This window comes from Magnolia sinica, chromosome 19 (assembly GCF_029962835.1).
Source record: "Magnolia sinica isolate HGM2019 chromosome 19, MsV1, whole genome shotgun sequence".
NCBI lineage: Eukaryota > Viridiplantae > Streptophyta > Magnoliopsida > Magnoliales > Magnoliaceae > Magnolia > Magnolia sinica.
The window spans coordinates 38,266,821-38,279,021 of record NC_080591.1 but is presented as its reverse complement, the minus strand read 5'-3'; the positions used below and the strand labels follow the sequence as shown (position 1 = coordinate 38,279,021).

The 12,201-nt window shown below is 40.0% G+C and overlaps 1 protein-coding gene across 7 annotated transcripts in view; it reads right to left on the bottom strand.

Annotated features, from left to right (window-relative positions):
- Positions 1-12,201, bottom strand: part of LOC131235711 (phosphatidylinositol-3-phosphatase myotubularin-1) — a 124,651-nt gene that overhangs the window by 95,879 nt on the left and 16,571 nt on the right. For 3 of the 7 annotated variants that reach the window (XM_058233024.1, XM_058233020.1, XM_058233021.1), the window contains 2 exons: positions 10,317-10,388; positions 9,164-9,233 (listed from right to left, as the gene is read on the bottom strand). In XM_058233024.1, coding sequence (XP_058089007.1) covers positions 9,164-9,233; positions 10,317-10,388 — 142 coding nt within the window. Of the gene's footprint in view, positions 1-9,163; positions 9,234-10,316; positions 10,389-12,201 lie in introns of those variants that run through there. The other 4 variants (XM_058233026.1, XM_058233027.1, XM_058233023.1 and 1 more) reach the window with 2 other exon arrangements.

The window sequence follows — 12,201 nt, the reverse complement described above, 5'->3', positions numbered from 1 at the left end:
ACGATTTGATAATACCTTTAAAAAACCGATAGTTTCCAGTATAAAAATCGATTTTTTTTTTCTCTCTTTTTTTTTTTTTTGTTTTTTGCAATTTTTTTAGGGCTTTGGTTTTTGAAAGGTATTTAGGCCCCACACTCATTAGAATAACACTTATTTTGCTACTTTTGAGAGAATTCGGGGACTTTTGGAGGTTGTTGTGGGCCATAGGAAACCTAGAGAAAAAAATCGACATATCTTTTTCGTTGCTCAACAAAATTGAACACCACTTGTTGCAATCAATTTCTAGGTTAAAATAGGTAAGTATACATATAAATTATTAATTTATTCTTTTTTATTTCATATCTTTCATATTTAGGTGAAAATATGCATTTTTCAAAAGAAAAAAATATATATTTCAATTTTTTCATTTTTTTGCAATTTTTGTTTAGGGATTGTGTTTAAAACTATTTAAGCCCCACATACATTATAATATCACTTCTTTTCTTTCTTTTCAAAGAGAGTTGGGAGATTTAGAGTTTATGTGGGTCTAAATAGTTTTTTTTTTTTTCAAGAGTTTTCTCATTTATTTCAAATTTTCAATAGTTTTCTCATTTTTTAATTATTTATAATATTCTATGTTTGTTTGTGACCTAAATAGTTTATTTCTTTATATTTAGGCTTGTCAATTGTTTGTTGGTTCTTGTTGAGCATTGGAAATGGGAAAGAAATCGAAAACCAAGGACAATGATCCTACGTGGGAACATTGTTCAAAGATAGATGAGAACAATAAACTCCACCTAAGATATAATTTTAGCGGGAAGGCAAATTGGGGAGGTGTGTTTCTAATGAAACATCACCTAGCACAAACGAAGAAAAATGTAGTGGCATGTCCCCAAGTCGGTAATGATATAGCGGAAAAATTCAAGAATTTATTGGATGATAATATTAGTGAGAAGAAGCAATAAGAAGAAATGGTGTATGATGCTGGAAGGGTTCCTATTATTGATAAGGTAGATGAAATGGGTGGAGGAAAAAGAAAAACTATGGATGATTTTATGAGAAGAAAGAGTGGGCCAAAAGAAAAACAGCAAGCTACTCTAAACAAAATCTGGAAGAAGGGAGATAGAGATAGAGTGTGCCTATCTATTTCTTGTTTCCTATATGCAAATGCTCTACCGTTTAACCTTGTAAATGGCCTATTCTTAGCACCTATGATAGAAGCAATTGTTGCATTTAGGTCGAGATTGAAGCTTTCGTTGTATTACCAATTAAGGAATATTTTTTTTAAGATGGAGGTTGAGTCGATAGAGAAATCTATTAATATTTATAAGAAGGAATGAGGGAAGACCGGATGCACAATAATGTTACATGGGTGGACCGATGGAATGAGTCAGTCCACTGCAAATTTTTTGGCTAATAGTCAAAGCGGTACTGTATTTTTTAGATCTGTTGATACGTCTGATATTTTAAAAGATGTGGACAATTTGTTGGGTTTATTTGTTAGTTATTGATCAGGTGGGCGAAAAGAATGTAGAACAGGTAGTTACAGATAGTGCATCCGCCTATATGAAGGCGGGTCAAATGTTAATGGAAAAGATGAAGATGTTGTTTTGGTCTCCATGTGCAGCCCATTATATAGACTTAATGCTTGTAGACGTTGGAAAGTTGCAAGTTCATTCGAAGACCGTGGCAAAAGCAAGGGTTATAACAGTCTATATTTGCAAACACTGTTGGGTCTTGAATTTAATGAGGGACTCAACGGGGGGAGTTGACTCGACCAGCCATAACACGGTTTGTTACGTACTACTTGACTTTGAAAACATCCATGAAAATATAATTGGCTTGAGGATGTTTAATTTAAAAGAATGGGAATGTATCAGCTTCTCCAAGACCACAAAGGGAAAGTATGTTCAAGACATAGTTTTGGCCGATGTAGATTTTTGGGCATTTATTAAGTTTTGCTTGAAGACCACTCTCCCATTGGTCAAAGTGTTACAATTGGTTGATTAAGATGAGAGGTCGGTCATGGGATATATTTACGAAGTGATGGATCCAACAAAAGAGACTATAGCAAAAAACTTAGGAGAGGTGAAGAAGTGATATTCGGCCATATGGGAAATCATAGACCAACAGTGGAATCTTCAGTTGCATAGGCCCATCAATGCAACAGCTTATTTCTTAAATCCTAGATTTCAGTATTATCACAATTTTTATCTAAATTTAAAGATTAAAACAATTTTTATCCGAATTTAGATATTAAAACCAGCCTATATGACCGTATTGAAAAAATGACCTCGATTCAAGGCAAAGGGTTATCATTGATGAGCAAATGGATAAATTCAAAAGGGCTTATGGTTTATTTGGAAGAGAGGTAGAAAAATTAACTATAATGACAAAGCAACCAGGTAATTTTATTTTTTTTATTTTTTATTTTTGCTTCTTTAAGTGCCTATGTGATGCAGACATCAGTGGTGCGCCCTTTGGAGTGTACCAGAGGAGGAGGCGTCGGCGACAGATTACCAGAGCGAAGAAGTTGATGTGGACGGTCCATCGGACCCACTTTCTGACGCGCTACGAGTGCAGGAGCAGCATGACCACATCCCGACCATAGATCCATGGGTCGGATTTCACACCCTACCACACGGGTGTTCACCCCGACCATAGATCCATGGGTTGGATTTCACGCCCTACCACATGGGACGGTTAGTCAGTAGAATCAGATCCAAGCTTACTCGTGGACTGACTTATGCTAGATTTGGGATATCCTCATATCCCAAGGTCCTCCCTTCTTACTATTTACGTGATCTTATGCTAAGGGGCATGATCCTGACGGAATAACCTCATCTTTCTGTTGAGATTTACCTAATCCCTTGTTGGGACACAGTTAGTTAATTGGTGTATTTATTTGAATATTCTTTAACCTAATTATATATGCATCTAGGGTTAGGTTATCACATGTCCCTGCATCAAATTTGGTATCCAAGCCTGCTTTTAGCGTAGGTCAATTTATTGTCAATCCATCTTTGTGGTGAAAATTTTCTACATAAACCCTTTACCCAAATTTTAAAAATCGTTTACATTTCGAGCGCTCCACCCCGAACGCCAGGCAAGGGCGCACCGCCCACCGCACCCCCGATGAGCTGACCACGAAGCTCGACCCGCATGACCAACTCTGCGTAGGGGTCATATTTTGTTGAGTTTAGTCAGCCCTTTTTTCCTAGGTTTTATTGAGTCCCCATATAGATCTAGGCCATATAAGGTAGCTGCATTGCATTGGTATCATCGTTTTTACCCCTTTTTCGCACATAGATCTGGGACCATTCACTTGTCATTCCTGGTGTATGCCCACACGCATTGGTCGTGGGTTCGATCTCCATTACACCATGGACTCTGATCAATTTGCCAAAGCTATGGACAGCTTAACTAAGAAAAAAGATCAACAGTTTCGAACCCTGAGGGATAATATCGGGCAGCAGTTTGCACATCAGGATGGTAGCTTCGCACGTCTAGAGGAGAGAGTTGTGCGTCTAGAGGCTAGTATTCCAACTACCACTGTAGGTGGAGCCCAGGCGACCCCCGACACTGGGGTTGTTGTTCAATCCCAAGTTGTGGGCCCTGATCCGCCCAGGGATGATTTGGGCGCAAACCAGGTCCGTGGGCCTGACAACAGACGTGATAAGGTGTATCCATTACCACCCACATACAATCGTGATCCTGTTCTTCCCACCCAATGGGAGGGTCATGATGAGGTGCGTCGTCAGCACCCCCAAAGATATCATTAGTATGAGGACCCTGCTTCTAGGGTCATGAAGGGCATCAAGGTTGACGTCCCCAATTTTGATGGGAGATTGGACCCCAAAGTTTTTCTAACTGGTTAGCAGACGTGGACCACTTCTTTGAGTGGCACGGTCTGTCAGACCCACGACCAGTCAGGTCCGCCAAGATGAAATTGGTGGGCCAAGCAAAACTATATTGGGAGAATGTGGAGCGTCGTCATGAGCGATCTAGAGAGGGGCCAATTCTCTTTTGGATTGAGATGAAAGAGAAATATGTTCCCCTTTCTTACAGGCAGAAGCTGTTGGATCAATGGCACATTTTGCGCTAAGGATCCATGACGGTGACGGAATACATCGCCAAGTTCGATGAATATATGATAAGGTGAGATGTGGATGAGGACCCTGTTGTGGTTCTCCCGTTTCCGTATGGGCCTCAGGCCTGAGCTTCAGTGAGAGCTCACGCTTCACATGGTCACTAGTCTGGAACATGCTTACCAGGTGGTGCAGGAATTGGAGCACTGTGTGCGCTAATCTAATGTGAGGGGGATTGCTTTTTGACCTACTATGCCTAGAGTAGATCCGCAGAGAGCGAGACCTCAGGTCGAAATTTAACCTAGAGCTCAACTTGGTACACAACCAGTCAACAAAAATTGAACTAATAATATGGCTGGATCAAGTACTAGGCCCGCAATGCCAGGGCAGAGCTACCGCTATGGTGACATGGGTCACATCGCTGTCGAGTGTTCAAATAAGGGTGGGCGCATTGCCTTTGTTTCCGAACACCCCACAGAAAAAGAAGTGGCAAATAAAGTTAATGGTGACTATGGTGATGTGGAGATCATTATCCCCTCCCTTGACCCGGCTAGTGATGCCGAGGATGATGCTGTAGAGACTATCCCACTTGCAGTGGTGAGGTGCGCCTTCACCCAGATGAAGGAAAGCGAAAATTGGCGCAGAACCACCATTTTCCACACTTACGCCAAGTGCGGAGAAAAGAGCTACAAAGTGATCATAGACAGCGGGAGCTGTGAGAATGTAGTTTCCCCAGTTACTTTGAGTCGTCTGGGGTTGAAGCCAGTCCCTCACCCCAACCCATATAGAGTTTCTTGGGTGGATGCGACATCACTCCCTGTGACCCAACGATGCCTTGTTCCGATTGAGTTTGAACCATACTAAGGACAAGTTGTGGTGTCATGTGGTCACGATGGATGTTGGCCATATCATCTTGGGAAGGCCATGGCTCTATGACAAAGATGTCACAATATTCGGGCGTACGAATAATTGTGTATTTAAGCATGAAGGAAAGAAGCTTGTCTTGAGCCCGCTCCCTCCCAAATCGTCAACAGGAGCGAAAGATGTTGCGCCCTCAGGCGGTCCTAAGAGTCAAAGAGTGTCTCAGCCAAAGTCTCTCCACATCATAGATGATAAGGAGTTTGAGAGAGAGACTAAGGCGGAGACTGTGGTATACGGCCTACTGGCTAGGAAGAGTACACCTAAGGTTACTATAGGGATACAACACAAGGCTCATCCGATCCTATAGGAGTTTCGGGACGTCTTCCCTGAGGAACTCCCAAACAAGCTTCCACCGATGCGAGACATTCAGCATGCGATAGATCTCATCTAAGGGGCGACCCTACCAAACCTCCCTCACTACAGAATGAACCCCACTGAGCATGCCGAGTTGAAGAGGCAGGTGGATGAATTGCTTAAAAAGGGATTCATTCGTCAGAGTCTGAGCCGGTGCACCATGCTCACGCTTCTTACGCCCAAGAAAGACGGCACGTGGCGCATGTGTGTTAATAGTAGAGCCATAAACAAGATCACTATCAAGTATCGGTTTCCCATCCCGAGGCTTGATGACATACTTAACATGATGGCCACCTCTACTATCTTTTCAAGGGAGGCTGCTTCTTCCGCCATGAGCTAAGAAAACTCCAAATTATCCAAACGCGGTCTCTTCCACTTCTCAAAAGATAGCAAGTTCTTAAAGAAATTAACTACTGCATCACATATCCCACCTTTCTCCTAAATACTTTTCCATTCCACTGCTAGGATGATTATTTTGTTGTTCCAAGCCCTTGCAATAGCTATACCTTAAAGGTAAGCGAGTATTCTTATTACCCTCTTTTAGCCACAGAGCCCTTGATCTCTGTCTCCACCTGATTTCATCTTCCTTAAGGCAATTGGAATACTTCATGTTTAAGGCATCGCTCTTCTCGCTCTCATTAGTGGACAACTGCCCAAATTCCTCTTTCACATCTAATTCACTAATTTCCTTTAATAATGATTTAAACTCCGCCTCGCGAGCCCCAAGAAACTTTCTTCCAAATTTTAGCTTTTTCTTTCAACAATCTAAGTTTTATGCTTATCTGAACTTCAATGGATCCTGCTCCTCCACGGTCCACCCAATCAACGAAATCTTGCATATTGCGGGTTATACAACCCCCGGAGATTTTTCGTAAGAAAATTTGATAACATTAATGTCACCACCAACACACCATGGCAACTTCCATTTTTGTTTGACTTCAAAAAGCTCCTTCCAAAAAAAATCTCGTTGACCAACAATGCAAGGACCAAAAACCACTAAAAAAACCAACGAAAACCGGAAGAAATTTCACAAAAGATGATTGAAACTGAAAAAATACCAACCTCTATTTTCAGCAGCCCACACCACAGAGTTCCAGGCAACTATGATTCCCCCAATTGAGCCCACAACATTTACAGAAGCCCAAGCTTTATTTTTGATGCCCCAAACTGAGTCTATTACACCTTTGTTAATCGAGTGTAACTTGGATCCCCATAGCACAATAACAACCACTTTATATTTTTTACACCTTCCGAATCTAAGTTCTTTTAGCATTGCAACACAAACCTCTTACATTCCAAGATAAAATAATCATTAATCCACCGATATACTCCCTTTGACCTCTCTTCTTTTTCTATTTTTCCGTTCGAAGATTCGAAGAGAGCCACTCTCGAGGCTTTATCCTCATCAGATAGTACGTCAGATTCTTCCTTCGCATCCAGGAGCTGAATGGCCGAGAGGGTATGGTTCATGCCAACTTCGAGGTTGTCAAGAGACTCCTTCCCCAAATTGCTTTTTAGAAGCTTGAGCTTATGGCTAAGGACAAACCTCAGACCACCTGGAAAATGACCATCCATTATTGATCGAGGAAGAAAAGCCCTCCTATACAAGTCATGAAAGCTCGAATATGAAAGGCTTAGGACCTCAGCTCACCTCAAGTCCAAGAGGATCGGGCAACGGTCAAAGATAGGCCGAGGGAGACCGCACTGGAAGACTACAGTAAAGGCTTCTACCAGTCAGGAGAGACAAGGAATCTATCGAGGCGAGAGAGGATACGAGGAGATTTGACCATTCAACCAGGAAAATTTAACATCCAAGAGGGGAAGAGCGATGAGGTCATTACTGCAACCCACTCCGAGAACATCTTCATGCTTATAGAGATATGATTGCCATTTGACTTCTCGAAGGAGAAGCGAATGACATAGAAGTCTCCTCCAAGGCACCAAGGTAGGGACCATTTATGTCCAATCACATTAAGATCATCAAAGAGGAGGTGCCTCGAGGAAGCTTTGCAAGGGCCATAGATAGCGGTAAAAACCCACTTAAACTCAGAAGAAGGGCTTTTTATAACCCATAGAAAACGAGAGAGCTCCAACTAGGGAATCTTATTTGATCTAGATCTAGTGTCCCAGGCCACGAGGATGCCACCAACAGAGCCTTCCACATTAAGGGACACGCAATCCTCATATGGAACTCTCCAAACAAAGTCGACCTACAACCATGTAATTGAATGAAGCTTAGTTTCCTGAAGCGCGATGATTTGAGCCTTGAACTTGCGACAAATATCCCTAGCATGACTTTTTTTTCCGCCCACTTCCAAGGCTACGAACATTCCAAGAGATGATCTTCATTGGGAAACCTGCAAGAACCTTCTATCTTTCTTTAAGGTTGTGGAGCTAAAGTCTACAACGTAGTGGATTGTGAACTCGAGGCTAACAAGCTTTATGCAACCTCCAGGGGATTTTTTAACCTTTTTAACTTCGAGAGCAGCCTAAGCACCTCTCCTCATTATGAATCAGTATGAAAGGATATGGTGAAAAGGATACACTTTTTTTATCAATTAAAAAAAAAAAAAAGACGGATAATATTTTTATCAAGGAAGACCGGTAATGCAGGGGCATTTTCACACCAGGTTCAAGTGGCGTGGCCTGTGGGATGTAAGGGCACAATGGGGGGTGGGCGGCCTGTGTGAGGCAGGTGGCTCGTGTGAGGCGAGCCCCACCTGTGTGAAACGGGTGACTCATGTGAAGCGGAACCCATGTGAGGTGGGGCCAACAAGGGGGGTTGGCCAAGGTCCTAACCCATTGGGGGCCTAGGCCATGAGATAAAGGGATTGATTCGCCATGCTCTATTAGTTCGAGCTTTTAGAGTAAGTGGTTAGTTGTCCTGCATCAACCAGTTCCCTTAAATGTGACATTTTCCTTTTCTCATCTACTTTTTATTTCCACCAATCCAAAAGTCCTTAGGGGGTGTTTTGATTTCCTCAACTCGGGAGGTTTTTGGATACATGAAAACTGAAATGTGGATAGATAAATGCATCTTGGAATCCTCGGAAATTGGAAAACCATGGATTCTAGTTCTCCTTATATTGTTTGTTTTGCTTTCCAGTTTTATTCAACTCTATAGCATGGTAACAAGAAAGAAAAGAGAAGAAGAAAAGAAAGAGTTGTGTGAGAGACCTGTCTCACCAGTCTAAACTTATTATTTGTAATAACTTAACCCTAAACAAAGTTATGCAGCCCTAGGGAGTACAATAAAATTACACACACACAAACATTATCTACACAATTTTACATGGATTCCATGTAAGATCACCTCAAATGGTCACATTGTTTGTCTTATTTGTCTCAAATATTGATTTAATGTCTTTTTTTAGGGAAATGAATGCCCACGGTTTTCTAGGAAATGCTAGAAATGGAAATCAGTTAACATAGCTACCTTTGTTCTCAAACAAAGGAAAAGTTGGTTTTCCATGGAAACTAATTTTGTTTCCAAAGTTAGCCTCATTCCTGAACACCCCCTAAATGGAAATCTACAAAACCACAACATCAAGGATGCCTGGCATATCATCGCGTATGTAGAACTCTACCAATTCCACCTTTATTGACTATGACATACTACATGGGAAATAATGACAATTAACGAAGAAAGATGAAGAAGTTGACTTCTTAGACATTAAATACTATAGAAAGAATGAAAAATCAACAATTAAACATGCAAATAAAACATGAAGGGGGGGTTATAGCATCATATATTCACCAGTGCAGAAAAATAAGGTGAAATAAACAAATAATGCCGTAGAATGAATACACAGAGAACATACCTATAACCTGGAGAAGTCGACGTGATGGAGTCTTATCAGATTGACGAGGGTACGAGGGAGGCTTCGTAACCTAAATTTTAAGATGGATATGAGTAACGAAATATGAAGAATAGCCATAATCATCCATGATAAAAGCACTTAGAGTGAATATTGGAAAGAAATGCAAATGTGCGCCTGATACCTACATCCTGTAAAAATTTATACGCGCAGAACAATTAAAGTGATAGACAAATAAAGAGGACCAAAGAATTGACAACCTCATCATGAACCAGTACAAAGTGAAAGAGACCCTCCCAACCAACCCTAACAAAAACCTTCCATTCAAACTCTCTCTTTTCCAACTTCAGCTTTCTTTCTCTTTGTTGGAGAAATCCCTATATTCATGCTCAGTGGATACAATAACTAGCTTCATCCTCCTACAGACACATTTGAACCAAATTTTCGAGACCACACCAAAAGCCATCTACAAACAAGAGCCTTTCTCCTTAGGAAACACCCAATACCATACACTGATCCACAACGAGTCAAGCAGTCCCTCCATAAAATGAAAGAAGGGGGAGATTTAAGTTGAACGTCCAATATTAGTAGGGACCATATCATAAAATATCCACAAAACATGGACCGTTCTCAGGAAACATCAAACTTCATCCCCAGATCCACAACGAATCAGGTGTTCAAACAACAAGATGCAAGCAGAGGGACGAAAGCTGAAATTCCAACACTAATTGGGCGACCTTGTAACAGGACTAGTGAACAGTGGAAAAGCATTGCAGGAGACAAAAAAAAAAAATGATTCAGCTTAACCTCAAATAGTTGTTTTATGCTCATAATAAGAACAATTATGTATACTAGCAGATTGGGTGACCTTGCAACAAGACTAGTGAACAGTGGAAAAGGATTGCAGGTGACAAAAAATGATTCAGCTGAAGCCTGAACCTCAAATAGTTGTGTTACGCTCATAAGAACAATTATGTATACTACCAGATATGTCTATAATGGGATGGCAAATTCCGGTTGTTGAAACTTCTGAATGAGTTAGCACCAGAGAACGCTACACTGGTATGCACGCTCTGAAATTCTAACCAACATTTCATGATGGCAATCACACACTAAAAGCATAGGATGTTGAATTAAGATATCTGGTAGCACTCACTTGTTTACTGAACTTCTCAATTGTTGCCAAGGGTATTGTGCCAAGCGCAATGATCTTCCTAGATCCTTCGCTCTACAAATGAAAAGAAGTGGCTGTAAGATATGTGAAAGATACACGAATGCATTAAATTAAAGCAGGAGCTTAGATATTCGGGAGAAAGTCTGTTTCATTTCGTGCAAACCACAAAAATGGCTGACATTAATTGGAAACAGAGTAACATTTATGCAGGATGCAATAATGCAACCATGCTTGACATGTGCCAAAACAGTTATGTAAGTGGTCAAAAAAAATCAGTACAAAATAAATATATAAAATTTATAGGCGATCAATCCATCAGCAAATACTCATTAATATATAAATTTTCCACGTTAATAGTGAAAAGCACAAATTTTTACAATTAAACATACTTGTTAAAAATATTTTTTCACAAAAAGGAAAAATTATGGCCAATTGATAGATCATCCCTCAATGATGAACATATCAAATTTGCACACATTCATTCTCAATTTAAGGGGAAAAAATGGAGAAATTAGGATTTCTCTAATTTTCCACTTAAATATTGTTGTTGTGTGCGTGTGCGTGTGTGTGTGTGTGTGTGTTTTTTTTTTTTTTTTTTATGCCACGATTCCATGTTAATGCATCAAAATCATTCATAGATATGGATTTCCATTGCAATCCAAGCTAATGTTTGAACAAAAAAAAAAATTTGAAGTTCTTTTTTAAAAATTTTCTGTTACCTTTGAGTTCTGACCCATCTTTGTTTCAAGTCCAGATTTCTCCCCCAACTCCATGCTTTTACTCAATAAAAACCAAGAGTTATCGAAATCACCTAAGGACTAAATTTTCCAAAAAAAATTAAACCACAAAACCCACAAAAAATGGAGACTTTTTTAGTTTTAGATTTTTGCCCATTTACAAATGTTGCCCTGGTATCGGGGATAATATTGTTGGTATCGCCAATACTAGGGTACTTTTATAAAGGATTATTCTCAAAATATCACAAGCATCGATAACATCGCCAAAAATTTTCACCAATATTATCGGAAATATCGATGACATCTGCAAAATTTTAAACTACAAACAGTTTCAGTATTGCTAACCTGGCAATACCAATAATATCAATGATATTAATATTGCTGACATTTGGAATAGTGTGTACGTGTGCCTTTACTGTAAAAGGGTACTCATTTCTCATCATTAGATACGGGTATTATTCATGTCTGTTCCTTTGAATCATATTTAACCTGACAGAAGGGTTAACCAGCAAGGTATTCAAAAACGATTTTACATAATGGTAACAGTCGTTACATAACAGTTAACAGTGGTAACCATCACATATTAAGGAAAAAAATGGCCCTAACAGCCCCAAAAGAGTCTGTTACGAGGCCGAAACAAGTTTTTTTTAAGGTCATGATGGCCATTACAGTAAAGGTGGTGGCCGTTATGGCCATCATTATGGTTATGGAATACCCTGGTAACTAGAGCAACACAATGGGTTCCTTCGTCTTCAAAGTCAATGTTTTCAATATCAGTATCTACAAATGTATCGCACCCAGTGTTTTAAATATCGACGATATCAGGCGATATATCTTGTATCCCACCTATAGGATACAAAACGCATAGGTAGTGTCAATATATCCCACCTATTCAATCCGGTGAACATTTTCAATTTTTTATCCATGCTTTTGCTGAAAATCACGTTAAACCGGTGTCAAATGGTTACAAATCTATGATTCTTCATGTTCTCCATAAAAAATCATTGGAACTTCGATTTCGAGATTTGGGGGAGATGGGTTAAGTTGCGAAAAATTGAGAAAAATCTAAATTTCTCAATTTCTCGCAAATCAATTGCAATCTTTGTATTCAAACACAAAATTAAACATGT